The sequence below is a fragment of the Podarcis tiliguerta genome (genome assembly GCF_965153285.1).
Source record: "Podarcis tiliguerta genome assembly, chromosome: 1".
Lineage (NCBI taxonomy): Eukaryota > Metazoa > Chordata > Lepidosauria > Squamata > Lacertidae > Podarcis > Podarcis tiliguerta.
Genome location: NC_139534.1, coordinates 130,734,693 through 130,759,910, shown reverse-complemented (window position 1 = coordinate 130,759,910; position 25,218 = coordinate 130,734,693). Strand labels below are relative to the sequence as shown.

At 49.3% G+C, this 25,218-nt stretch overlaps 1 protein-coding gene and 1 long non-coding RNA gene across 4 annotated transcripts in view; both read right to left on the bottom strand.

Annotated features, from left to right (window-relative positions):
* LOC310677739 overlaps positions 1–25,218 on the bottom strand; it is a 304,619-nt gene that overhangs the window by 71,729 nt on the left and 207,672 nt on the right. The window lies entirely within an intron of this gene.
* PTGDR (prostaglandin D2 receptor) lies at positions 1,236–23,766 on the bottom strand. Of its 2 annotated transcripts, XR_014510767.1 has the most exons (3): positions 22,848–23,766; positions 1,903–4,431; positions 1,236–1,850 (listed from the first exon to the last, which is right to left on the bottom strand). XR_014510767.1 is itself a non-coding variant. In XM_083439039.1 (2 exons), the coding sequence occupies exons 1-2, from the start codon at positions 23,748–23,750 to the stop codon at positions 4,198–4,200; spliced, it is 1,137 nt and encodes a 378-aa protein (XP_083295165.1). In that variant the 5' UTR covers positions 23,751–23,766; the 3' UTR covers positions 1,236–4,197. The 2 variants fall into 2 exon arrangements, 1 of the variants encoding a protein (XP_083295165.1); XM_083439039.1 differs by having other exon boundaries at positions 1,236–4,431.

The window sequence follows — 25,218 nt, the reverse complement described above, 5'->3', positions numbered from 1 at the left end:
GTAAATCCGGCACTGAATAGGAGAGACAGAGGGCGTGGGACTTTTCTTGGAGCAACGCCATTACCTGAGAGGTGCTCCCCCCCCCCCGAATACTGAATAAAATATCATGGGAAGAACGTCTTGTATTCCCATTTCTGGCTGACAGCCGTGAGGGAGGGGGATCGGGTTCCCTACAGTTCTGTGAGGAAGATGTTCCTCTCGAGTAGCCCTTTTCAAACTCTGCTCCATCTGTTCTCACAGCTTCACACTTGGATTGTGTCCACAACTCCTGTTTACTCTGCATCCAGGGCATTCCCACGGCTGGTTTGGGAAATGGTGTTCCCGAGGCATTGGCCATGATCCGCATCTATCCTTTCCTTCCTTACAAAATGCTGCACTTTGATGCGTCGTCGTCCCCAAGCCAGCTTGGATCTAAATTGAGAAATTGAACAAGCAAGCTGCGTTTTAATCTGGTGGAGCAAACGCAGCCCTACTCCAGAGGTGCCTACAGGCATACCAGCAAAGAGGGAATCCGAGCCTTTCCCCCCTGCTCCTGGGTAAGCGTGGACTTCTCCTGATTTTGCTTTTCAGGTGGCACCCACAAACTTTTCCCTCCAAAGCTCGCCCTGACTCAACTCTGAACCTTCCAGCCTTTATGCGTCTGGATGAAAAACCAGGTGCTTGCCTTTCCAACTGTCGTTGGTTCTTGTCTTTTACATTTTAGCCAATTTACCTGGTGTTAAGTACCATCTCGGGACACGGTTGGCGCTGTGGGTTAAACCACAGAGCCTAGGACTTGCCGATCAGAAGGTCGGCGGTTCGAATCCCCACAACGGGGTGAGCTCCCGTTGCTCAGTCCCAGCTCCTGCCAACCTAGCAGTTTGAAAGCACGTCAAAGTGCAAGTAGATAAATAGGTACCACTCCGACGGGAAGGTAAACGGCATTTCCGTGCGCTGCTCTGGTTCACCAGAAGCGGCTTAGTCCTGCTGGCCACATGATCTGGAAGCTGTACGCCGGCTCCCTCGGCCAGTATAGCGAGATGAGTGCCACAACCCCAGAGTCGGTCACGACTGGACCTAATGGTCAGGGGTCCCTTTACCTTTACCTAAGTACCATCTATACATCATTTTCATAACATTCTCTTTAAGAGCACTGGGAATGTAAAGAAAGGGAAGGTATCTTTTACCACATGTAAAGAGGTAAAGGCTTTCTGGGAAATGATATATAATGAGTTAAAGAAAATGTTTTAAAATACTTTTGTTAAAAAACCAGAAGCCTTTTTATTGGGTATAGTGGGGAAAGATATACCAAGGGAAGTTAAAAGACTCTTTATGTATGCAACAACTGCAACAAGAATTCCTTTAGCCCAACGAAAGAAGAGTGGCAGATGAAGATGATGGACTTTGCAGAACTGGCGAAACTGACAGGAAAAATCCGAAACCAACATAATCAAGTATTCCAAAAGAACTGGAGTAAATTTATACGATACCTGAAAGATTATTGTAAGCAATTAGCATCCCTAGCAGGGTTGTCTGAAGACTTGTAATGAGAAAATTTCTACCTTTCGATATTTATTTAAATTTTGAGTCGTTTTGTAACGAGTCTCGTTAGAATCGGAAAATGTACAAATTGCAAGGATATAAAGGTTAATTTTGAAAGTCATGAGGCGGGAGGAAAGGAAGTCGACAGGCTCTAAAGAGCCAGGGTGGGAAAGTAGATAATGATGATGTGAATGTATATTATTAAATGGAAAATAAATTTCAAAAATATAAAAATAAAAATATTGGGCGCTTGGCAGATATCTCAGACTAAACATTTGTTTGGCCAGCTAAAGCAAACCAACCGGTCTTCCCAAGGTGAAAAACTGCTCCTGGGAGGGGGTGTGTTTGTGATTGCCAACCAACCAATTGGCAAACACAAACAGGTTTCTTCAGAGCTTGGCCAGAATGGAACAAGGGGCACCTTCAGGGAGGCTTCACCCCTCAAACGACGCACGACTGGATGTCCCCAATATTGCAGAACAACATGACGCCGTTGGTAAGTTTTATTTGCAACCTTTTCATCAAGGGTCCAACCCCTTTGATGGTTTGAGTTGTCCTTTCTCAGTCCCGGCCTGACTGATGCTTACCATTCCGTAGCTTCCCCAGCAAGGCTCACGATTCATAGAATCGGAACTGTCGAATTGGCCCCTGGGTCATCTACTCCAACCCCCCCATCATGCAAGCTAATGATTCACTGGACGAAACCCAACATTGGCTTGATGACATCTGCACCATTCATGTATAACCCCGGGGGGCGTATTGAGGAACATATTCCTGATTTAAACGCAGAAAGGAGGATTTAGTTGAGGGCAGATCAACTCCACCGTCCCTCCCCTTCAAGAAAAGGTAAATCAAGCATATCCTTTTTATCCCTGGTCATTTTGTCTGCCTCTTTCTGTCCCCATCCCAGCTCCACAGTCTCCTATTTCGCGATGGGAGTAACTAGGAATGTACCATATTTTTCGCTCCATAAGACGCACCTTTTTCTTCCTAAAAAGTAAGGGGAAATGTCTGTGTGTCTTATGGAGCGAATGCGTGGTCCCTGGAGCCGAATTGCCCAGGGGCAAAAAGCAGGTTGTGGTTTCTTTTTTTTTGAAAGAGGGAAGGGGGTGTTGAAGCAAAGCTGCTGATCGTTTGCCGATCGGAGAGAGAGATAAGGGATGCTAGAGATAAAGGAGGCTGCCTGGGAGGGGGGAGGTAAAGACAGCAAACTTGCAAAGAGGGGAAACAGGAAGGCTAAAGCAATAAGGAGAGAAATTAGAAGAAAAGGAGGAGCAAAAAACTGCTCCAGCTAAGGAAAAGACACTAAGGCAAACAAGAGGGAAGGGAGTGTTGAAAGGAAGCGGCTGATCGGTGGGATCGGAAGAGAGATAAGGGATGCTAGTGGAGGCTGCCTGGGAGGAGGGAGGTAAAAGCCCATGGATCCTCAGGATTTTTGCAATGGGTCACCCCAAATTCACCATCAGATCACATAGCATGTCCATGGCTACAGCCGGCACCAAAAAAACCACGCACCCACTGTTTCCTAGGGCTGCAATGGTGCAAAAATGTGGTTACAAAGCACGGATCCACATGGATCCTCAGGATTTTTGCATTGGATCACCCCAAATTCACCATCAGATCACATGTCTGTGGCCACAGCATGAACCACAAAAATCATACATCCACTGTTTCATTCAGAATAATTTTTTTCTTGTTTTCCTCCTCTAAAAACTAGGTGCATCTTATGGTCAGGTGCATCTTATGGAGCGAAAAATATGGTACATACTACTCCAATGACAGCCGCACATCCGCTCTACTGGGAATGATCAAGGTGGTCATTCCAGATTTCTGTCGCCGGATTTCTGTGGACAGAAATACGAGGGGAAATTGCCCTTTCGAGACAGCAGCACACATATCCACGGGGCTATGCGATTCTCCTATCAGGCCCGCCAACTCGCCTGGTCGCCACTGGCGAGCAACCATGGCCTCCAGGCGACCTGGCAGGAAAGTCCTTGCAAGCTGGGAGAGAGCGGACTCCTCTCTCTTTAACTTTTCAGGCCTGCCCACAAGTGGTTGATACCAGCGGGCAGTACGCAAACCGTCTAGTACCTTTGATCAGCTGGGGGTGCAATGTCTGTGTGTCCCCCCCAAATTTGGTGACTGCTTCTTGGATTTTTCACCCATCTTAAAAGAACAGAAACCATGAATGGAGGTGCGGTCACTACATTAAAAACCCAAGAAGAGCCCGCTGAATTAGGCCAATGGCCCATCTATTCCCGCAAGCGCCTGGTTCTTACACTGGCCACCAGACGCCCCAATGGGAATCCGATAAGCAGAATTCGAACACAAGACCTTCCTGCGATTTCCATCAACTGTTATCTGAAGCATTGCAGTGGAGGCAGAGCCTAGGCATCCTGGCTAGTAGCCATTGCCAGCCCTCTCTTCCACGAATTTGTCCAGTCTTCTTTCAAAGTCATCCAGGCTGGTGGTCATCGCTGTCTCCAGTGGTCATGAGTTCCAGAGGTTAACCATGCAGCTTAAGCGAGCTGCTTTTTTCTGACATGGGGAAATGTTTGCTTGCAAGCACTTCAACCTGTTCCTTGGACTATGGATGATTTACGGGGCCGGGATGGGGGGTGGGGGGAGTCCAGCTGGACCCCCTCCAATGCCAGCTCCTCAGAAGGCAGAAATGCCTCACTGCAGACGATCGGATCCTTTCCGTTCCCAAGTTTCTAGCAGCTGAGAGTCTGTGGACCTTTTCGAGCTCAGCCGCCTCGAAACCCGGTGGAGGCAACTGCGGAAGAGGGACGTCCGGAAAATAATGAAGACCCAGGGGTCCACGATGGAGTTCACGGAGAAGAAGCGCAGGGCGGTGAGGTCCGCCTTCTCGTCGAAATCGGGGGCAAATGCGCCGACGTAAGCACGGACCTGTGGGAGGGGAGGGAGACAGGTTGAAAAACTCACTTGCGGCAGATTGAGGCGGCTGAGTATTATTGTGACTACTACTTCATAGAATAATAATAATAATAATAATAATAATAATAATAATAATAATAATAAATTATTATTCATACCCGGCCCATTTGGCGGGGCTTCCCCAGCCACTCTGGAGGGCTTCCACGAAATATTAAAATACCGTAATGCATCAAACATTAAAAGCTTCCCTAAACAGGGCTGTCTTCAGATGCTTTCTAAAAGTCTGGTAGTTGTTTTTCTCTTTGACATCTGGTGGGAGGGCGTTCCACAGGGCAGGCGCCACCACCGAGAAGGCCCTCTGCCTGGTTCCCTGTAACTTGGCTTCTCGCAGGGAGGGAACCGCCAGAAGGCCCTCGGCGCTGGACCTCAGTGTCTGGGCAGAACAATGGGGGTGGAGACGCTCCTTCAGATATACTAGACCGAGGCCGTTTAGGGCTTTAAAGGTCAACACCAACACTTTGAATTGTGCTCGGAAACATACTGGGAGCCAATGTAGGTCTTTCAAGACCGGTGTTATATGGTCTCGGTGGCCGCTCCCAGTCACCAGTCTAGCTGCCGCATTCTGGATTAGTTGTAGTTTCCGGGTCACCTTCAAAGGTAGCCCCACATAGAGCACATGGCAGTAGTCCAAGCGGGAGATAACCAGAGCATGCACCACTCTGGCGAGGCAGTTCGCAAGCAGGGAGGGTCTCAGCCTGCGTAACAGATGGAACTGGTATACAGCTGCCCTGGACACAGAATTGACCTGTGCCTCCATGGACAGCTGTGAGTCCAAAATGACTCCCAGGCTGCGCACCTGGTCCTTCAGGGGCACAGTTGCCCCATTCAGGACCAGGGAGTCTTCCACACCCGCCCGCCTCCTGTCCCCTAAAAACAGTACTTCTGTCTTGTCAGGATTCAACCTCAATCTGTTAGCCGCCATCCATCCTCCAACAGCCGCCAGACACTCACAGAAGCATAGAATTTCAGAGTTGGAAGGGGCTAGAATCATCTATTCCAACCCCTTGAAATACAGGAATATGAGGATGTCCCAAACGGGTATTCAACCTGCAACCTTGGCATTATCAGCACCACGTTCCAACCAACTGAGCTTTCCTGTTGGTTCGTTTATTACCTGCCCTTCTTCAACATCAGTTTGAAGGACAGAGTTACATCAATTTAAAACTCACTACATATTGAATGGCAATGGCAATGGCAAACCTAGACAGCATCTTAAAAAGCAGAGACATCACCTTGCCGTATAGTTAAAGCTATAGTAGTGATGTATGGAAGTGAGAGCTGGACCATCAAGAAGGCTGATCGCCGGAGAATGGATGCTTTTGAATTCTGGTGCTGGAGGAGACTCTGGAGAGTCCCATGGACTGCAAGAAGATCAAACCTCTCCATTCTGAAGGAAATTAGCCCTGAATGCTCACTGGAAAGACAGATCCTGAAGCTGAGGCTCCAAGACTTTGGCCACCTCATGAGAAGAGAAGACTCCCTGGAAAAGACACTGATGTTGGGAAAGATGGAGGGCACAAGGAGAAGGGGACGACAGAGGACGAGATGGTGGGGCAGTGTTCTCGAAGCTACCAGCATGAGTTTGACCAAACTGCGGGAGGCAGTGGAAGACAGGAGGGCCTGGCGTGCTCTGGTCCAGCCATGGGTGACCTTGAGCCAGCCGCTGCCTCTCAGCCTAACCTACCTCACAGGGTCCCGCGTCCAGAAAGAAGAGGAGTTTCAAGAGGACTGGAGGAAATTTAAGGACTATTTGAATAAATATTGTAATATAAAAAATTAGAAATTACTTGAAAGAAAACAAATAGGCCTAGGATGAAACTACGTTATAATTAAATAAATGGGATTTAGAATGTTAAGAAAAGTGAATAAGATGGACTATAATTGGAAATTGTTTTAGTTTGATAATGATATTGGAAAGCTGTTACTACAAGGAAACTCAGAAGGGAGGGACTTGAGGAAGTCAACCAAGATGTTTAAAAGGTTGGATTTGTGAAGAATTAAGTTTGTTCTCATTGTTTATCTGTTTATTGTTCCTTTTTTCCTCTTCTCTTTTTCTGTTTTTGTGTATCATTCTGCTTTGTGGTTTTTGTTATTGTGGAAAATCTAATAAAAATTTATATATATATTAAAAAGAGAGAGGATAAAATAGGGAGGAGGGGAATTATTCCGGCCACCTTGAGCAAAGTTGGGTGGTGGTGGGGAAGGTGTTATATCATACCGTACAACTTTTGGAGGCTGAAAACCGGGACGCGTGCTTTTTAAGAACCACACGGTGTATAAATTTTATGGAATAAATTGGTAATGGATAGCAACATCTGGAGAGTCGCTATCCCAAAAGCCACTGAAATATTGTAAGCAAGAATTGCAACCCCCCCCCCTTGCTTTGGTTTTTCGGCCGCCTGCATGTGCAAAGAGCTCCCCCTTGTGGGTAAAGATGGTGGTTGCTCAGTTCTGTCTCAAAACTCTTTCTTTGAAGGGGCTTCCATAGAATCAGAGTTGGAAGGGACGCTGAGGGTCATCTAGTCCAACCCCCTGCAATGCAGGAATTTCAACTGAAGCATCCATGGCAGATGGCCAGCCAACCTCTGCTTAAAAACCTCCAAGGAAGGAGAGTCCACCACCTCCCAAGGGAGACCGTACCACCATCAGAAGACATTTGAAGGCAGCCCTGAATAAGGAAGGTTTTTTGTTTAGTTTAATGTTTTATTATGTTTTTATAATTTGTCGGAAGCTGCCCAGAGCGGCTGGGGGCAAGCCAATCAGATGCGCGGAGTATTATTATTTGAAATATACTTGGAGTAGTGGTGAGGAGGAATGGAAGTTCCCCCAGAATGTCTGCTTTATATACATTATTTACACAATGGGCCCCACGTGATTGGCTAATTCTGGGGTTCACCTGTAGGCCAATCAGGTTGTGGATTCACTTCCACCTGGAGCAGGATTGGGTGGCTCCTGTGGACCAATCAGACTGCTGCATTCTGGATCCTATTGTTCTAGGACCAACCAGACTGCTGCATTCTGGATCCTATTGTTCTAGGACCAATCAGACTGCTGCATTTTGGATCCTATTCAACTCAGTACATAAAAACATTATTATTATTATTATTATTATTATTATTATTATTATTATTATTATTATATTGGATATCCCTATTTTCATATGTACACCTACAGTCTAAAGTGCTTCTCAGGTGCTTTTCTGGAACATGAGAATTGGCTCCAAGTCTCCCTGCGTTCATTCCAGGAGGGTCGTCCTGCTATATATCTAAGTACAGTGGGACCTTGGTACTCAGACGCCTTGGTACTCAAACAACTTGGAAGCCAAACACTGCAAACCCGGAAGTAAGTGTTTCAGTTTGTGAACTTTTTCCGGAAGCCAAATGTGCTCTGTTTTGAGTGTTACGCTTCCGATTTGAGTGCCACACTTCCATTTCGTGTGTTAACACTGAGGTCTGTCTGTTTTTAATATTTATTTTGGCGGCTCTTTTTCGTTTTGCTTTTGTGACTGTGTGGAACCCAGTTCAGCTACTGATTGACTGATTGTGTGACTGCAGTACATGATTGCTTTCATTTTATGGATCCTTGGTCTTGTTGGATAGCAAAATCCATGTTAAATTGCTGTTTTAGGGGTTGTTTTTAAAAGTCTGGAACGGATTAACCCGTTTTGCATTGCTTTCTATGAGAAAGCACACCTTGGTTTTGAAACGGATTTCTGGAACAGATTGAGTTTGAGAACCAAGGTACCACTGTAGTGGGATTTGGAATAGATGTGAAATTAACTGTCACCATTTTCAATGTTGTTGCCTTATTATCTTCCTTACTGGGTCGTGCAAACCACTATTCTAAATAATGCCTTTTGTGGGGGCGGCATTGGGGATGCATTTGTGGAACTAAGGAGGCAGTGGATCCGTGGGCGTCCAGCCACCCCTGAACTTGGCTGGACTCTGACGCAAAAACCTCAACATTTGCTCTTCTCGAAAATGTCTCCAATAACCTCTTGACAACCTCCAACCTCCTCTGCTTGTAATCCTGGCCTTAAAAGGGCTCAGAATGTCCATGTGAGGCTCTGGTTCTCCGCAGGCATTTAACAGCTTTCCAAAAACAATGTAACTGCAGCGGTCCTGTAAAAACTCCCCCAAACTGCTTTCCGGCTAAGAGATCTGACGCAAGACAACAAAAAGCTAAAGATGCTTACAATTAAGGCTCTGCCAACCTAGCAGTTCGAAAGCACCCCTGGGTGCAAGTAGATAAATAGGGACCGCTTACCAGCGGGAAGGTAAACGCCGTTTCCGTGTGCGGCTCTGGCTCGCCAGAGCAGCGATGTCATGCTGGCCACGTGACCCGGAAGTGTCTCCGGACAGCGCTGGCCCCCGGCCTCTTGAGTGAGATGGGCGCACAACCCTAGAGTCTGTCAAGACTGGCCCGTACGGGCAGGGGTACCTTTACCTTTTTAATATATACCATTGAAAGATGGACCATAAAGAAGGCTGATCGCCAAAGAATGGATGCTTTTGAATTCTGGTGCTGGAGGAGACTCTTGAGAGTCCCATGGACTGCAAGAAGATCAAACCTCTCCATTCAGAAGGAAATCAGCCCTGAGTGCTCACTGGAAGAACAGATCGTGAAGCTGAGGCTCCAATACTTTGGCCACCTCATGAGAAGAGAAGACTCCCTGGAAAAGACCCTGATGTTGGGAAAGATGGAGGACACAAGGAGAAGAAGGGGACGACAGAGGACGAGATGGTGGGATAGTGTTCTCGAAGCTACCAGCATGAGTTTGATCAAACTGCAGGAGGCAGTGGAAGACAGGAGTGCCTGGCGTGTTCTGGTCCATGAGGTCATGAAGAGTTGGACATGACTAAACGACTAAACAACAACAATATATACCATCTCTTTGGACAGGCAGATAAGCAGATAGTCCCTTTTCTGGATCTGCTGTTCCCAAATGCTTTTAGCAGGCACCAGAAAGAGCACAGCGGAGGCGCGTGCCTGATATCATGAGGCAGGGAGTTCCAAAGTGCGCAAAAAGATGGAGTTCCTGCAAATGCAGAACGGTTATTGTGCGGCACTGGTAACAGTGCCAGTTCCGCAGCCCGAAGCAGCCTGACTGGCACATATGAGGTGCAGCGATCTTGCGGGTAAACTGGTCCCAAGTTGCTAAGGAGTTTCCTAAAACCTTGAAGTCAGCCCGGTAGAAAACCAGCAACTGGTGCAGGCCTCCAAGTACAGGTGTTATCTGTTGGCAAGCCCTCGCTCCTGCCAGCAATCGGGTTGCAGCAGCCTGCCCTAGCCACAGCTTCTGGGTCAAGCACAAGGGAAGCCCCACCTAGTTCACAGTTTTGTGATTCTGTTTTTATTTATTTTATTAAATTTGTATACCACCCTCCATCTGAAGATCTCAGGGCCTATCTGCTGTCTTGTGGTGCCTGAAACAGCCCTTATTTTAGTTCCCACAACTGTTACAGTGGTACCTTGGTTCTCAGACTTAATCCGTTCCGGAAGTCCGTTCCAAAACCAAAGCGTTCCAAAACCAAGATGCGCTTTCCCATAGAAAGTAATGCAAAACGGTTTCACCCATTCCAGACTTTTAAAAACAACCCCTAAAACAGCAATTTAACATGAATTTTGCTATCCAACAAGACCAAGGATCCATAAAATGAAAGCAATAATGTACTGCAGTCACACAATCAGTCAAGCAGTTGCCAAAAAGTGCAAGTAGATAAATAGGTACCGCTCCGGCGGGAAGGTAAACGGCGTTTCCGTACGCTGCTCTGGTTCGCCAGAAGCGGCTTAGTCAGAGTCGGCCACGACTGGACCTAATGGTCAGGGGTCCCTTTACCTTTATACAGAAGCAGAAGAAAAGGAGGTTTGGGAAGTGTTTTAAGGATTGGGAAGTTAAGGAAATCCTACCTGACACTGGGGGAGAAAATGGCACAGGATACAAGCGTGATGAGTGAATCAGCATATTAGAAAATCTACTGAGTAAATGAGAACGGGAAAGATACATGAATAAAAGGTAGAAACAACAAACTTATACGTGCGAGATAAGACAATGTTTCAAACGCCCATGGAATTTAGTAGTTATACCCGAGAGAAAGTCGGAACTTTGTATCCATTACTGAGATACCTCTGGAAACACTATTTGAGAAATAGTATCGAGCGCAAGGACTTTTTGTATCTATATGAATGTTTGAGAACCAAGGTACCACTGTATTTGGTTGGGTGGAGGAAAGTGTGGCAAGGGGGGTGGCTGGAAGGGAAATGATTCCCTGTGCCTTGGCTTGGCTCTCCATCGCAGAGCACAGCCTGGCGATTCAGCTGCGGTTCCTGCTTTGCAGGGGGTTGGACTAGATGACCCCTGGGTGTCCCTGGAGTTCTATGAAATTAACAAAATTAACCAATTAACTTGATCCAAGGAAACCAGTTTTTCAAAGTCTCATGGTCATTTATACCTCCAAAGTCCCCTGCCTCTTAGCACCCCGCAGGGAATCCCAACATCTCCTCAGCAACCTGGTAGCCACATTTTGAACTCACGGTACAGTGGTGCCTTGGTTCTCAAATGCTGAAAACTCAGAAGTAAGTGTTCCGGTTTTTGAATGTTTTTTCGGAAGCTGAACGCCCAATGCAGCTGTTGGCTATTGTTTCCGGGGCACTTGCACCAATCAGAAGCTACACCTTGGTTTTCAAACATTTTGGAAGTCAAACGGACTTCTGGAACGGATGAAGTTTGGCACTTTTGTTTTTGCTATTTATTTTGTGTTTTTGTTTTTGAGGCTTTCTCGGTTAATATGTTTTTCTGACTGTGTGGAACCCAGTTCAGCTACTGATTGATTGATTGTGTGACTGCAGAAATGGATACAAGCCCCCACCCAAACAATGACTGTCATCAGTGCAGGTAAGGAAAAAAAAGTAATTTAAATTTTTATCATCTACAATACTGTCTTATTTATTTATTGTACAGTACATTGATTATTGCTTTCATTTTATGGGTCAATGGTCTCGTTAGATAGTAAAATCCATGTTAAACTGCTGTTTTAGGGGTTGTTTTTAAAAGTCTGGAACGGATTAATCCGTTTTGCATTACTTCCTATGGGAAAGCTCGCTTTGGTTTTGGAACACTTTGATTTGGAGCGGACTTCCGGAACGGATTAAATTTGAGAAAATACCACGGTATTTTCCAAGGACTCTTGTTCTCTCCTCCCAGTGATGTTTCTCCAGGAGGACACAAGTTTCTTGCCTTGATTTCCACAATTTATATACCGTTTATTTATTTAGTAAATTTGAATCCCGTCCTTTGTCTCAAAGGAGGCCAGGGCGCCAGACAACATGCAGTGAAACATCTCCAAAACAATTCCATTGAAGATGCCGTTCTGGGAAAGATCTCAGCTTCAAAGGCTGGTTGTAATTCAAGATAACAATCAGTTAAAACTGTTTTAAGAAACAACAACCAGACACTGCAGAGCCACTGCTGTTAGACTGCTGGGCTAGGACCTTGGAGACGAGGGTTAAATACTCACTAGGTGACCCCGGGAGGTCAATCAGCTGCTTTTAGCCTAGCCTACCTCTCAGGGTTGTTGTGAGGATAACATAGGGATAAAGAAGGGTAGTATGTATGCCATCTTGAGTTCTTCAGAGGAAAGAAGGTGAGATTAATAATAATAATAATAATAATAATAATAATAATAATAATATATTTACAGTGGTGCCTCGCAAGACGAAATTAATCCGTTCCGCGAGTCTCTTCGTCTAGCGGTTTTTTCGTCTTGCGAAGCAACCCCATTAGCGGATTAGCGCTATTAGCGGTTTAGCGGCTATTAGTGGCTATTAAAGGCTTAAGGGATTAGTGGATTAGCTGCTAAAAGGCTATTAGCAGCTTAGTGCCTTAGAAAAAGGGGGTGGGGAGCGAAAAAAACCCTCAAGAATCACAAGACATTTTCGTCTTGCGAAGCAAGCCCATAGGGAAATTTGTCCTGCGAAGTACCTCTGAAAACGGAAAACCCTTTCGTCTAGCGGGTTTTCCATCTTGCGAGGCATTCATCTTGGGGGCACCACTGTATATCCAGCCCTCCCCAGCTGAAGCCGGGCTCAGAGCGGCTGACAACAGTAAAACAATACAACATTCTAAAATCATTTCATTATAAAATCAGTTCAAATCAAATTGATGGCAACCATTGGGCTAGAGTTCTGTGAAGAATTACCAAAGGGGGGGGGGGGTCAGACTGCGCCTTGGCCAAAGATGTCAAGTCCCGCAGGGCCCTGGTCTCTTGGGACAGAGCGTTCAACCAAGTCGGGGCCAGTACTGATAAGGCTCTGGCCCTAGCTGAGACCAATCTAACCACCTCACGACTTGGGACCTCCAAAATGTTGTCATTTGTGGACCTTAAGGTCCTCCACGGGGCAGACCAGGAGAGGTGGTCCCGTAGGTATGAGGGTCCTAGGCCGTATAGGGCTTTAAGGGTCAAAACCAGCACCTTAAACCTGATCCTGTACTCCACCGGGAGCCAGTGCAGCTGGTATAGCACCGGGTGAATGTGATCCCGCAGCGAGAACCCCGTAAGGAGTCTCGCCGCGGCATTCTGCACCTGCTGGAGTTTCTGGATCAGTCTCAAGGGCAGCCCCACGTAGAGCGAGTTACAATAATCCAGTCTGGAGGTGACCGTCGTGTGGATCACAGTGGCTAAGTCAGGGCGAGAGAGGTAAGGAGCCAACTGCTTAGCTTGGCAGAGATGAAAAAATGCCGCCTTTGTTATATATACAGTGGTACCTCTGGTTGTGAACGGGATCCATTCCGGAGGCACGTTCGCAACATGAAAATTTTGCTGCTTCTGTGGATGACTGTGATGTCATTTTGCGCTTCTGTGTAGAGAAACCCGGAAGTAACCCTTTCTGGTACTTCCGGGTTGCCGCAGGACGTAACCTGAAAGAACGTAACATGAAGCGGATGTAACGTGAGGTATGACTGTAAATGTAATACAGTGGTACCTCAGGTTACAGATGCTTCAGGTTACAGACTCCGCTAACCCAGAAATAATCCCTCGGGTTAAGAACTTTGCTTCAGGATGAGAACAGAAATCGCGTGGCGGCAGCGGGGGGCAAAATTAGCTAAAGTGGTACCTCAGGTTAAATCAGAAAATCAACTAGAATTAAACAAAGACTTAACGAGATGGCGGCTACAAAACTCATTTCACTGAACTAATCAGTTTCCTCAGAAGGAAATAAAGAAACGATAAGATTTTAAGTGATATCAAACAAGCTCAAGAGCAGGGCTGAAAATGCTTCCTCGAGTTTACAAAGAAGGTATGAAAACCTCAATGACAAGTTTTAAGCATAGCCCTATTCTCTTAAATAGCCCCATTCTCTTAAATTCTTGTTATTCTATAGTCGATTACTTCTCGTTTCAGGGATTTTCACGATAATTTCTTTTGTTCTGTGTAAATCCTCTTTCAAACCTAGCTGCTGGTGGATCGGGGCCACTGGGGACCACCGACAGGGACTCCGTTGATCAAGCATCCCTTGAGATATCCTGGTCCCAAGTTGGGAAGGGCCTTGCCAGTTGACCCAAGAGCCTTGAACCTTGCCCAGGAGAAGACAGGAAAGGGCAGTTTCAGAATGGGGTCAGTGGCTCAAAAATAGCCGTTCTTGCTCTAGAGACTGGCCTGCATTTGACAATCTGCCAGATGATTCAGATCTGGCACCAAATGCGGCCAAGCCTGAAGACTTTTACGCCGGTTGGCAAACATCCATTTCTCATGTCAACAGGGTTCCTGCTGTACTTTCAACGATCAGTTCTGAAAAGACACTTCGGCTGACATTGACTTCCTTCTTCTGTCTCCTTGAGAAAATGTCCTTTAAAGCATGGGGGGGTGGGGCAGGCTGGCAGACCAGATGGTTCTCACCCCTAACCCTGCTCTGGTGGCCAAATTTGAAATATGGGCAGAGAAATCTAAATTTAGGATTGCTATTTACAAGCTGGAGGAGACTCTTGAGAGTCCCATGGGCTGCAAGATGATCAAACCTATCCATTATGAAGGAAATCAGCCCTGAGTGCTCACTGGAAGGACAGATCGTGAAGCTGAGGCTCCAAGACTTTGACCACCTCATGACAAGAGAAGACTCCCTGGAAGACCCTGATGTTGGGAAAGATGGAGGGCACAAGGAGAAGGGGGCGACAAAGGATGTGATGGTGGGGCAGTGTTCTGGAAGCTACCAGCATGAGTTTGACCAAACTGCAGGAGGCAGTGGAAGACAGGAGTGCCTGGCATGCTCTGGTCCATGGGGTCACGAAGAGTCGGACACGACTAAACGACTAAACAACAACAACAACATTTACAAGCTGGAACGTAATTCAGAGAAGGGCAACCAAGATGGCCCAGGGCCTGGATACAACACCTTATGAAGAACAGTTGAGGGAGTTGGGGAGGTTTAGCTTGGAAGAAGAAGAAGAAGAGTTTGGATTTGATATCCTGCCTTTCACTCCCCTTCAGGAGTCTCAAAGTGGCTAACAATCTCCTTTCCCTTCCTCCCCCACAACAAACACTCTGTGAGGTGAGTGGGGCTGAGAGACTTCAGAGAAGTGTGACTGGCCCAAGGTCACCCAGCAGCTGCATGTGGAGGAGCGGAGACGCGAACCCGGTTCCCCAGATTACAAGACTACCGCTCTTAGCCACTACACCACACTGGCTGGGAGGAGAAAGGATAGTCATCTTCTGATGGCCTGTCACATGGAGGATGGAGAAAGCTTGTTTTCTCCTGCTCCAGAGGGGTGGACTCAAATCAGTGGGCTCACGTTACAAGAAAGGAGATTCTGACTCAACATCAGTACAAACAACAACAACAATTTATTATTTATACCCTGCCCATCTGGCTGGGTTTCCCCAGCCACTCTGGGTGACTCCCAACAGAATACCGCGGTACCTCAGTTGTCGACCGTAATCCATTCCGAAAGACCGTTCAACTTCCGAAACGCTCGACAACTGAGGAGCGATGGGCCGTTGGCAAATTCAATGGAGAAAATTGACAAACGCGCCTCAAAAGCCGTTCGACTTGCGAGGCGCGTTCGAAAACGGAAGCAATTACTTCTGGGTTTTTGGCGTTCAAAAACTGAAATGTTCTGCTTCCGAGACGCTAAAAAACCGAGGTTCCACTGTATTAAAAACACGACAAAACATCAGACATTAAAAACTTCCCTAAACGGGGCTGCCTTCAGATGCCTTCTAAAACTCAAAGAGTTGTTTATTTCCTTGACATCTGATGGGAAGGTGTTCCACAGGGCGGGCGCCACCACCGAGAAGGCCCTCTCCCTGGTTCCCAGTTTCACGGTGGAACAGACTCAGAAAGCGCTGGCATTGGAGCCAGACATGCACCCCACCCTCAAAACAGCTGGATTCTGCAGCTCTGGGCGCAGAAGACAGAAGGAGAGCCCTGTTGGATCAGGCGAATGGTGCTTTTGTTCCAGCATCCTGTTCTCACAGAGGCCAACCAGATGGTTGCGGAAAACCAGCAAGCAGAGAGTTCTTTTCCTTCCTTTGCTTTCCAAAAACTGGTACCCAGAATGACTGCTGCTTCCAGCTGTGGTGGTCAGAGCCCAGCCATTGTGGCTGGTAGCCTTTGCTATACATTTTACCCTGGTGCCAGGGAACCAGGGTGGTGTAGTGGTTAAGAGCGGTAGTCCCGTAATCTGGTGAACCGGGTTCGAGTCTCCGCTCCTCCACCTGCAGCTGCTGGGTGACCTTGGGCTAGTCACACTTCTCTGAAGTCTCTCAGCCCCACTCACCTCACAGAGTGTTTGTTGTGGGGAGGAAGGGAAAGGAGAATGTTAGCTGCTTTGAGACTCCTTAAAGGGAGTGAAAGGCGGGATATCAAATCCAAACTCTTCTTCTTCTGGTGGGGAAGCCTGTGGCCAGGTGACTTCCTTGCTCTGCTAACTTTTGATGGGTAACTCCTATGTCTCTGCAGATCTCCCTTCTCAGAGTTGTTTAACTTTAAATAGATCCGGGACACCACACAGTTAAAATGCTCTTATATCACTTGAAACAGCCGTGGCTTTTCCCAAAGAATCCTGGAAGCTGCAGTTTGTTAAGCTGTTAGGATGCCCATTTCCCCCCCTCCCAGAACTACAGTTCCCAGGGAAGAGGTCTGGATTGTCAAACAGAAGACTGTCTTCTGTAAAGGGAAGGGGTTCAATTTCCCCAGGGCCTAATTTGCAGGTTTATGGGGAGGACTCCTGTGATAATGTACACCAAAGGCTCTGAATGCTGAAAGCACTGTAATAAATCTGAACTATTACAGCTATTACTACTATTACTGCTCCGAGCCAATGGCTTCAAGTTACAAGAAAATGGAAATTCTGACCAGGGACGGATTTAGGTTTGATGAGGCCCTAAGCTACTGAAGGTAATGTCCAGCTGTCCTTTGTCAACAACAAATTGCTGCTGTTTTTTGGGTTGAATATATGCGTATAGTTAAAGCTATGGTTTTCCCAGTAGTGATGTAAGGAAGTGAGAGCTGGACCATAAAGAAGGCTGATCACCGAAGAATGCATGCTTTTGAATTATGGTGCTGGAGGAGACTCTGGAGAGTCCCATGGACTGCAAGAAGATCCAACCTCTCCATTCTGAAGGAAATCAGCCCTGAGTGCTCACTGGAAGGACAGATCCTGAAGCTAAGACTCCAAGACTTTGGCCACCTCATGAGAAGAGAAGACTGCCTGGAAAAGACCCTGATTTTGGGAAAGATGGAGGGCACAAGGAGAAGGGGACGACAGAGGACGAGATGGTGGGACAGTGTTCTCGAAGCTACCAGCATGAGTTTGACCAAACTGCGGGAGGCAGTGGAAGACAGGAGTGCCTGGCGTGCTCTGGTCCATGGGGTCACGAAGAGTCAGACACGAATAAATGACTAAACAACAACAACAACGTATGCTATAAGGTAATTTATGGACCCAATACAGTAGTTATCTAACCAGTGATATGTTAGGGAGCAGGCTAGGAGGCGGGGCCCATGACTTACATCACAGGAGCCTACACAACACAAAACACTGTTGCTGTATGTAGGTTTTATTTTGTTTTGTATCTTATATTTTGGAAATGTGCATCCAGTTTTTTTCTTTCATTTTTTTTTGGGGGGGGCCCCAAGAGAGTGGGGCCCTAAGCTACAGCTTGTTTAGGGACCCCTGACCATTAGGTCCAGTCATGGCCGACTCTGGGGTTGCGGCGCTCATCTCACTTTATTGGCAGAGGGAGCCAGAGTACAGCTTCCAGGTCACGTGGCCAGCATGACTAAGCCGCTTCTGGCGAACCAGAGCAGAGCACGGAAACGCCGTTTACCTTCCCGCCAGAGCAGTACCTATTTATCTACTTGCACTGGTGTGCTTTTGAACTGCTAGGTTGGCAGGAGTAGGGACCGAGCAACGGGAGCTCACCCCGTGGCGGAGATTCGAACCGCCGACCTTCTGATCGGCAAGCCCTAGCCTCTACCTTATAAGTAAATCCGGCACTGATTCTGACTAAACATCAGGAAGAACTTTCTGACAGTAAGAGCTGTTCAACAGTGGAACAGTCTCCCTCTGGAAGGTGTGGACTTTCCTTCCTTGGAGGCTTTTAAGCAGAGGTTGAATGGTCATCTGTCAGGGATGCTTCGGTTGAGATGACTTTTGGTCATGGATGATCTTGTTGAGATTCCTGCATTGCAGGGGGCTGGGCTGGATGACCCTTAGGGGTCCCTTCCAACTCTATGATTTTATGATTCTATGCTCGTTTGCTCAGCCTTGGCTCTCATGGCTAGATGTGCCAGCCTCAAAGCCCATTAACCACACATGGCAAGACTACACAACTAGATTGAGATCTGGCTTTCCTAACTGAGGCCTCATCCTGCCCGCAAAGCGCACCAGGCAAGGGCCACAGGTAAGCCACTGCTGTCTTCACGCTGCTTTGTTTTGTGGGTCCTGCACATCATCTCTGCTGCAAACAGGATATTGGAGTTGATGGTCTCTTTGTCAGACGCTGCAGGGCTGCTTTGATGACCAGTGATCTGTCTTAATCTTCATTGCTCTGTTCCAGACATGCCGTGCGCCTTGGCTAAAAAATGGATGCTGTTGGCTGGCAGCGCGAAACATTCTCCCGACTGTGTGCAAGTAACCAAAGCAAGTTCTCAAATGTATCAACATTAGTCAGCGTTCCCTCGCCGTCCCGTTCCAGAAATCAATTAGTTAGCAGCTTTTGACTGCAAAGAATCCGATAAATCTGAGACTTGTCATTATCAGTGCTCCGAAAACACAGCCGGAATGTTTTGCAGCTTAACCAAGAGAGAAGAGCGGCGAGCCTTTTCTCTTACCCAGAACCGCTTCCCACGTCCAAACACCCCAGAGGGCAGCTGTTCTTTCCATCCCCGCTCTTGTGCTAATCTCAGAGAGGTGCGATGTGATGATTCTCAAGAATACCAGTGCTGGGTTCAGAGCCCTTAGCCACAACAGCGAGGGCGCAGTCAAGGTCCGCTGTGATGTCCCACAGCAGGGTCGGGGGTGTGACTTACAGGGCGATGGCTATGGGGCTTGGGAGATAAAATGCTTCTGTTCTCTGGTGGGGGAGCGGGGGGAAATTATAGCAACCTGATCAAATTCTCCTTAAGTCTTAGTCACTGCTGCAAGAGAACGCAAGTAATTTCAGGAAGCTAGGGAGAAAGGAAGGGCAGGTGGATCAGAGACCGGGAGAGGAGCCTACATTTTGCACCGTTTCAAAATCCGGCGGCATTTGCCCCACGTTGGGCAAAAGATTCCTGCACTGCTCGGGGCTGGACTAGATGACCCTCGTGGTCCCTTCCAACTCCACGATTCTACAAAATCTTCTACAAATGACAGAGAGGGGTTGTGTTAGTTTCTGTAGAAAGTAGCCTACTGCAAGGGGTGAATTGGGCATTTCTTGTGTCCCCCTCTCTCAGTTTCAGCTCTGGTCACTACCAGCATGTGGTGCCCATTTTCTTGCCCAGAAGCGAATGCAGCCCTCAGCCTGGGAATAGTCCCCTGCCCCTTAGTTATGCCTGCAGTGGCGTAGTGTGGGGGGTACAGGGGGGGCCGGCCGCACTGGGCGCAACATCTGGGGAGGCGCTCTCGCACTCGCAGTGCTAAAATCAGTGCTAAAATCCACAGGTTAGGGGGCGCAAATTACTTGCCTTGCCCTGGGTGCTGACAACCCACGCTACGCCACTGTGTGCATGCATGTGGCTTACTCCCTAGTGCGCCCACTCCTGCAGCCGCCATTTCAAATTTTCGCTTTGTAATTTGATTGTAAACTGAGCTCAAACTACACACGCTACAAAGCGTAAAGCGATACTTTTAGCATTTTCTCCTCCCCCCCCCCTTATTAGGCAAATAGCTATTTAAAAGCCTAGAGTATCTTATATACGCCCTGTTTTTCTAAAGCCCTTAAACTCAACAACATCTGCCGCAGGGGAAGCTGCAAAACCTCAGGTTGGGAGACTGCCACTGAGCTAATCTGAGATGCGAAAAACAACCAGGCGTCCCTTTCAATGCACATGCATGATGATTTGTGCTCACGATGCTATCAGGGAGGTCACACGTGATCACGATTTCAACGCCGGTTGCACCTGCAAAAGCTTTGGGGCTGATCACGCTGCTTCATTCCCAATCGGTGCGTATCTTCCTGTTGAAATCCTGCAATTTTTTTTATACCACAAATGTTGTGTTTCATTTTCTTTGCTTCTTTTGGATGCACTGTGGCCCTCCTAGACAGCAATAACGGGGCATGATTTGGGAAAGAGACACGGACCAAACCAAAGCGAGATAAATCCTCCGCTAATGAACTATTCTTGTGTCAAGAACATGCTGCAGAAAACACCCTCAACTGCCGGGCCATTATCTCTAACCAATTTGTTCTAGAGATTGATTGCAACGTGGATGGAAAACAGACGCCAAACTGTCACCCCCAAAAGTGAAAGCAAGCATATGTCACGGATATTTTGGCCCGGCCAATGAGGATGTTAGAAAGGAGAATCCAACCCGTCTTGTGTGAAGTCCCCCTCTTTCAGAATTCTGCCTCCAGGGAGCAGCCGGCGTAAGATCTCTGCCTGCTGTGATTCCCCCCCCTTTCCTGAAACAATTAATAGCTGCTAGATCATTTATCACCGCAGTCCTGCTATGGCCCAGGCTCTGTTTTCTGTTAAATTAAACAATCTGCGAGGGCTTCAGCAGAAAGGACAGGAAGGTGTGCAGTTATCAAAGAGATGCAAAAGGGAGATTAGAGCTAAAACTGTTCAGGGAGGCATGAAACATGGAAAAGACACGTTTGCTAGCAGAAGTCGCCGGCCCTTTTCTGATCAGGTGCGCAGATCATCGCGTGTGGCAGGCACAGGCAAACTCGGCCCTCCAGACGTTTTGGGACTACAACTCCCATCATCCCTAGCTAACAGGAACAGTGGGCAGGGATGATGGGAATTGTAGTCCCAAAAAACATCTGGAGGGCCGAGTTTGCCTGTGTCTGATGCATGGCATCTGTGCCCCTGCAGGCAAGACTAAAAGGGTGGAACCTCCACTCTGGGTGGCAGTCTACCAGTTGCAGGGAACCACAACCGGGGTGTTCTGCTCAAGTTCTGCTTGCGGGTTTCCAACAGGAATCTGGTTGGCCACTGGGAGAACAGAATTCTGGACCAGACGGGCCACTGGTCTCATCCTGCAGGCTCTTCGGGTGTCCTTAATATTAAAGTGTGCTAATTTATTATTACTGTTGATCGTTTCATTAAATTTCTTCAGCACCTTTCTAGGTGTCCCACAAAGAATACAATGAGAAGCAAAGTAAAAAATGAGAATATAATGGTGGTAACAGTAATATTACTACAAACAGCAAAATCCACATCAGCCCACCAAAAATAAAAATAAAAGCCCATTTCACCACTCAGGATTGTCGGTGCTGCCTTCACTGGGGTAGATCTTCGGACCCAGACAGCTCAGCTGGTTGAGGGTTGTGGGTTTGAGCCTCACGCTGGGTGAAAGATTCCTGAATTGCATGGGGTTGGACTAGATAACCCTGGGAACTCAGTTCCGGCACCTCTCAGATGGGCACCGTTGCCATTCTAAGAGAACAAGGTGAGTTCCGGCACCTCTTTTCCTAGAAAAAACAGCACTGAGACGATTCTGTGTCTCCCGACCTAATTTCACACAGTCCTCAGTTTAGTTTTTAAATCTAGCTACCTGCAAGGGACGCGGGTGGCGCTGTGGGTTAAACCACAGAGCCTAGGACTTGCAGATCAGAAGGTCGGCGGTTCGAATCCCCGTGATGGGGTAAGCTCCCTTTGCTCAGTCCCTGCTCCTGCCAACCTAGCAGTTCAAAAGCACACCACTGCAAGTAGATAAATAGGTACCGCTCGGGCGGGAAGGTAAACAGCGTTTCCGTGCGCTGCTCTGGTTCACCAGAAGCAGCTTAGTCATGCTGGCCACATGGCCCAGAAACTGTATGCCGGCTCCCTTGGCCAGTAAAGCGAGATGAGCGCCGCAACCCCAGAGTCGGTCACGACTGGACCTAATGGTCAGGGCTCCCTTTACTGTTACCTTTAAGTGTGACGACGGCAGTGTTCTGGCAGAAAGTGTTTGTAAAAGGGGGTGGACCATCTCCCTTCTGTCTTGGGCCCCACAAGATGCTGGGTTCAGCCTGGCCCACGGCTGGCTGTCACGAGGAGACCCTCTGGTCTTCCACTCACCCCAAGTCTTTCTCAGCTCCACCTGCGGATGCCAGGGGTGCCTTTGTTAGGCACATGGCAATGTGGTACTTGAGATACACACTCCATGCTCTCTAGGCATCTAGACATACACAGGTGGGGGGAGGCTGCCCCCAGCAAGGACCAAAATGCTGGAGGTAGGGGCGCCAACTTGAATTGAATACTGTGGGAGCCCAGGTAAGCCCTGCCCCACATAACTCATCACATAATGTGGTGCATGCACACCATTTGAATGCCTGTCAACTTTGGGGGCCCCTGGCCCCCTCAAATATATTATTGGCAAAGCCCCCTTGCTCCTTCAGAGTGGGCTCCTATGGCTGGAGGTTCCCTTGAGAGGCCCTGTGGAATGCCCTCCCATCGGATGTCAAAGAGATAAACAACTATATGACATTTAGAAGACATCTGAAGGCAGCCCTGTTTAGGGAAGCTTTAAATGACTGATGTTTTAATGTATTTTTAATCTTTTGTTGGAAGCAGCCCAGAGTGGCTGGGGAAATAGAGCCAGATGGGCCCGGTAGAAATAATAAATTATTATATGCCCTCTGGGCGCACAGAACGCGCCTTCCGACGGGGCGTTTCCCTCGACGTCCAGGGCCTCTCCAAGGCGCACAGCTCTACCGTCCCCCCCTCGTAGCGTTACTTACGATCATGGGCAGGGAGCAGATGGTGAAGAGGGCGGTCATGAGAGCCAGCAAGACCAGCTGGCCCAGCTCCTCGGTGCGGCCGGCGCCGGGAGGCGCTCTCGACGGGGCGCCGGGGCCACCGCCGCTCCCGTGCGCTCCGGCCGGCTGGCTCCTTCTCGGGGGCTGCCGGCGCGCCATGCGGTAGAGGCTGCGCATGCTGGCCAGGTTGCAGAGCCCGATGGCGAGTCCCAGCGCGCTCAGGAGGCTGGCGTAGAGCACCGAGTAGGCCCGCCCGCCGCCGGCCATGCGGATGAAGCACCAGGTGCCCGGGCAGTACTGCACGATGGCACCGAAGCCCAGCAGCGGCAGGGCGCAGAAGAGGGCGCACAGCGCGCCCGCCGCGACGGTCAGCAGCGCGCCCAGGCGCCGGCTGGTGTGGCGTTGGTAGAAGTAGGGGTGTCCCAGCGACAGGCAGCACTCCAGGGCCATGGCTAGTAGCAGCATGGTGGGCGCCAGGCCGAAGAAAGCCATCAGGAAGGCGAACAGCTGGCACAGGCTCCCGGGGCTCGCGTCTCCAGAGCCGGCGGCTGCGTCTTCCCCGACGGCAGTTGCTGGCGGCGGCCAGAGCTCGCTGAGGCTGCGGTTGCGCGCATAGGCGGCCAGGACGATGGGGCTGAGCAGGCACTTCCCCAGCAGGTCGGTGGCGGCCAAGGCGCTGACCAGGAGGTAGAAGGCGGACGCCCTTGGGCGCCCCCAGCCGCGGGCGCGCTGCAGCCGCGCGCGGAGTTGGTGCTGCCACAGGATTCCCAGCGCCAACACGTTGCCCAGCAGGCCGGCCGCGAAGAGCAGCGAGCCCGGCAGCGCCGACTGGCCGCCCTCCAGGTGCCGGTTGGCGCGGCAGCGGTAAGCGCCGCCGCCGTCCATGGAGCCGGCGGCGGGCGAGAGCGTGCGCCTCGACGGGGCGGGCAGGGCGGGACGCGTGTGGGGCGGCGCGGCCGATCGAGCCGTGCCTATGAAGGGGCGCGGGGCGGGGAGGGTGGCCAGGAGGGTGGACGGCCTCCCGCAGACGGGGCGGGGGCTAAGAGAAGGAAGCGCTGGCCTCGCCGGGAGGGCGGAGAAGGGGCCGTTTGTTCCCACGGGGAGCCGGGAAGGAATCGCGGCTGTCTGTGGGAAGGGGGCGGGCGGGAGCAAGCAAGCGAGAGGGATGGAGTCCTTTTCTAGACGGCAGGCGGCAAAGGGTCGAGGAAAGGAGAGGTGCTGGGGCTTAGGGTTGCCTGGCAAGGCACCTCCTCTGCCCCAGAAACCCTCACCTGCAGCGCCGAGAAGGGTAGTAGGTTGGGTACAGTGGTCCTGCCGAAAGGTTGCCGGCGACAAGGGCGCACTGCACATGCCCAGAGGCACTCTGCCCGTCCTCACTTGCCTCACCGTCCGGATTTGCGGCAGTAACTCGGAAAAAGGGATCCACTTCAGGGTGTTTGGGGCGGGGATTTCGCCAGTCAGGATGGCAGTGCGGCAGGACATCTGCTTTGCATGCAGAAGGTCCCGGGTTCAGTCCCTGGCTGGCAGCATCTCCACTCCAGGTAAGGCCCTGTCCGAAACCCCGGAGAGCCGCTGCCGTTCAGAGCACGTAAGGCGCAGCTAGATAAGGTTCTGACTCAGAATAAGGCAGCTTCGTGGTATGAATTGCCCTCAGGTGACCAGATAGGGAGGCTTTGCAAGAACTGGTTCTTTGAGGGGGAAGGGTCATAGGTGACCGGGAGAGAATCTGCTTTGAAAGCAGGAAGTCCAAAGTTCACCCTCAGGCCTCTCCAGGTAGGATTGAAGGAACCTGCCCCTCAGGAAGGTCAGCCCACTGGAAGATGAACCAAAAGCATTGAAATATACTCAAGAGTGGCAAAGTGATTTCATGCTCTTTATTCAGCTCATAGTGGTGAGGAGCAGTGGCGTAGCGTGGGGAGTGCAGGGGGGGCCGGCCGGACCGGGCGCAACATCTGGGGGTTAGGGTTAGGGGGTGCAAATCCACGGGTTAGGGGGCCAAATCCACGGGTTAGGGGGTGCAAATTACTTGCCTTGCCCCAGGTGCTGACAACCCACTCTACGCCACTGGTGAGGAGGAATGAATGAAAGTCCCCTCAAAGTATCTGTTTTATATACATTCTTTACACAATGGGCTGCACATGATTGGCTAATTCTGGAATTCTACTGTAAGCCAGTCAGGTTGTGGATTCACTCATATCTGGAGCATGATTGGGTGGTTCCTGCCAACCAATCATACTGCTGCATTGTTCCCAGTGGTACCTTATGTACAGTGGTACCTCAGGTTGCATACGCTTCAGGTTACATACACTTCAGGTTACAGACTCCGCTAACCCAGAAATAGTGCTTCAGGTTA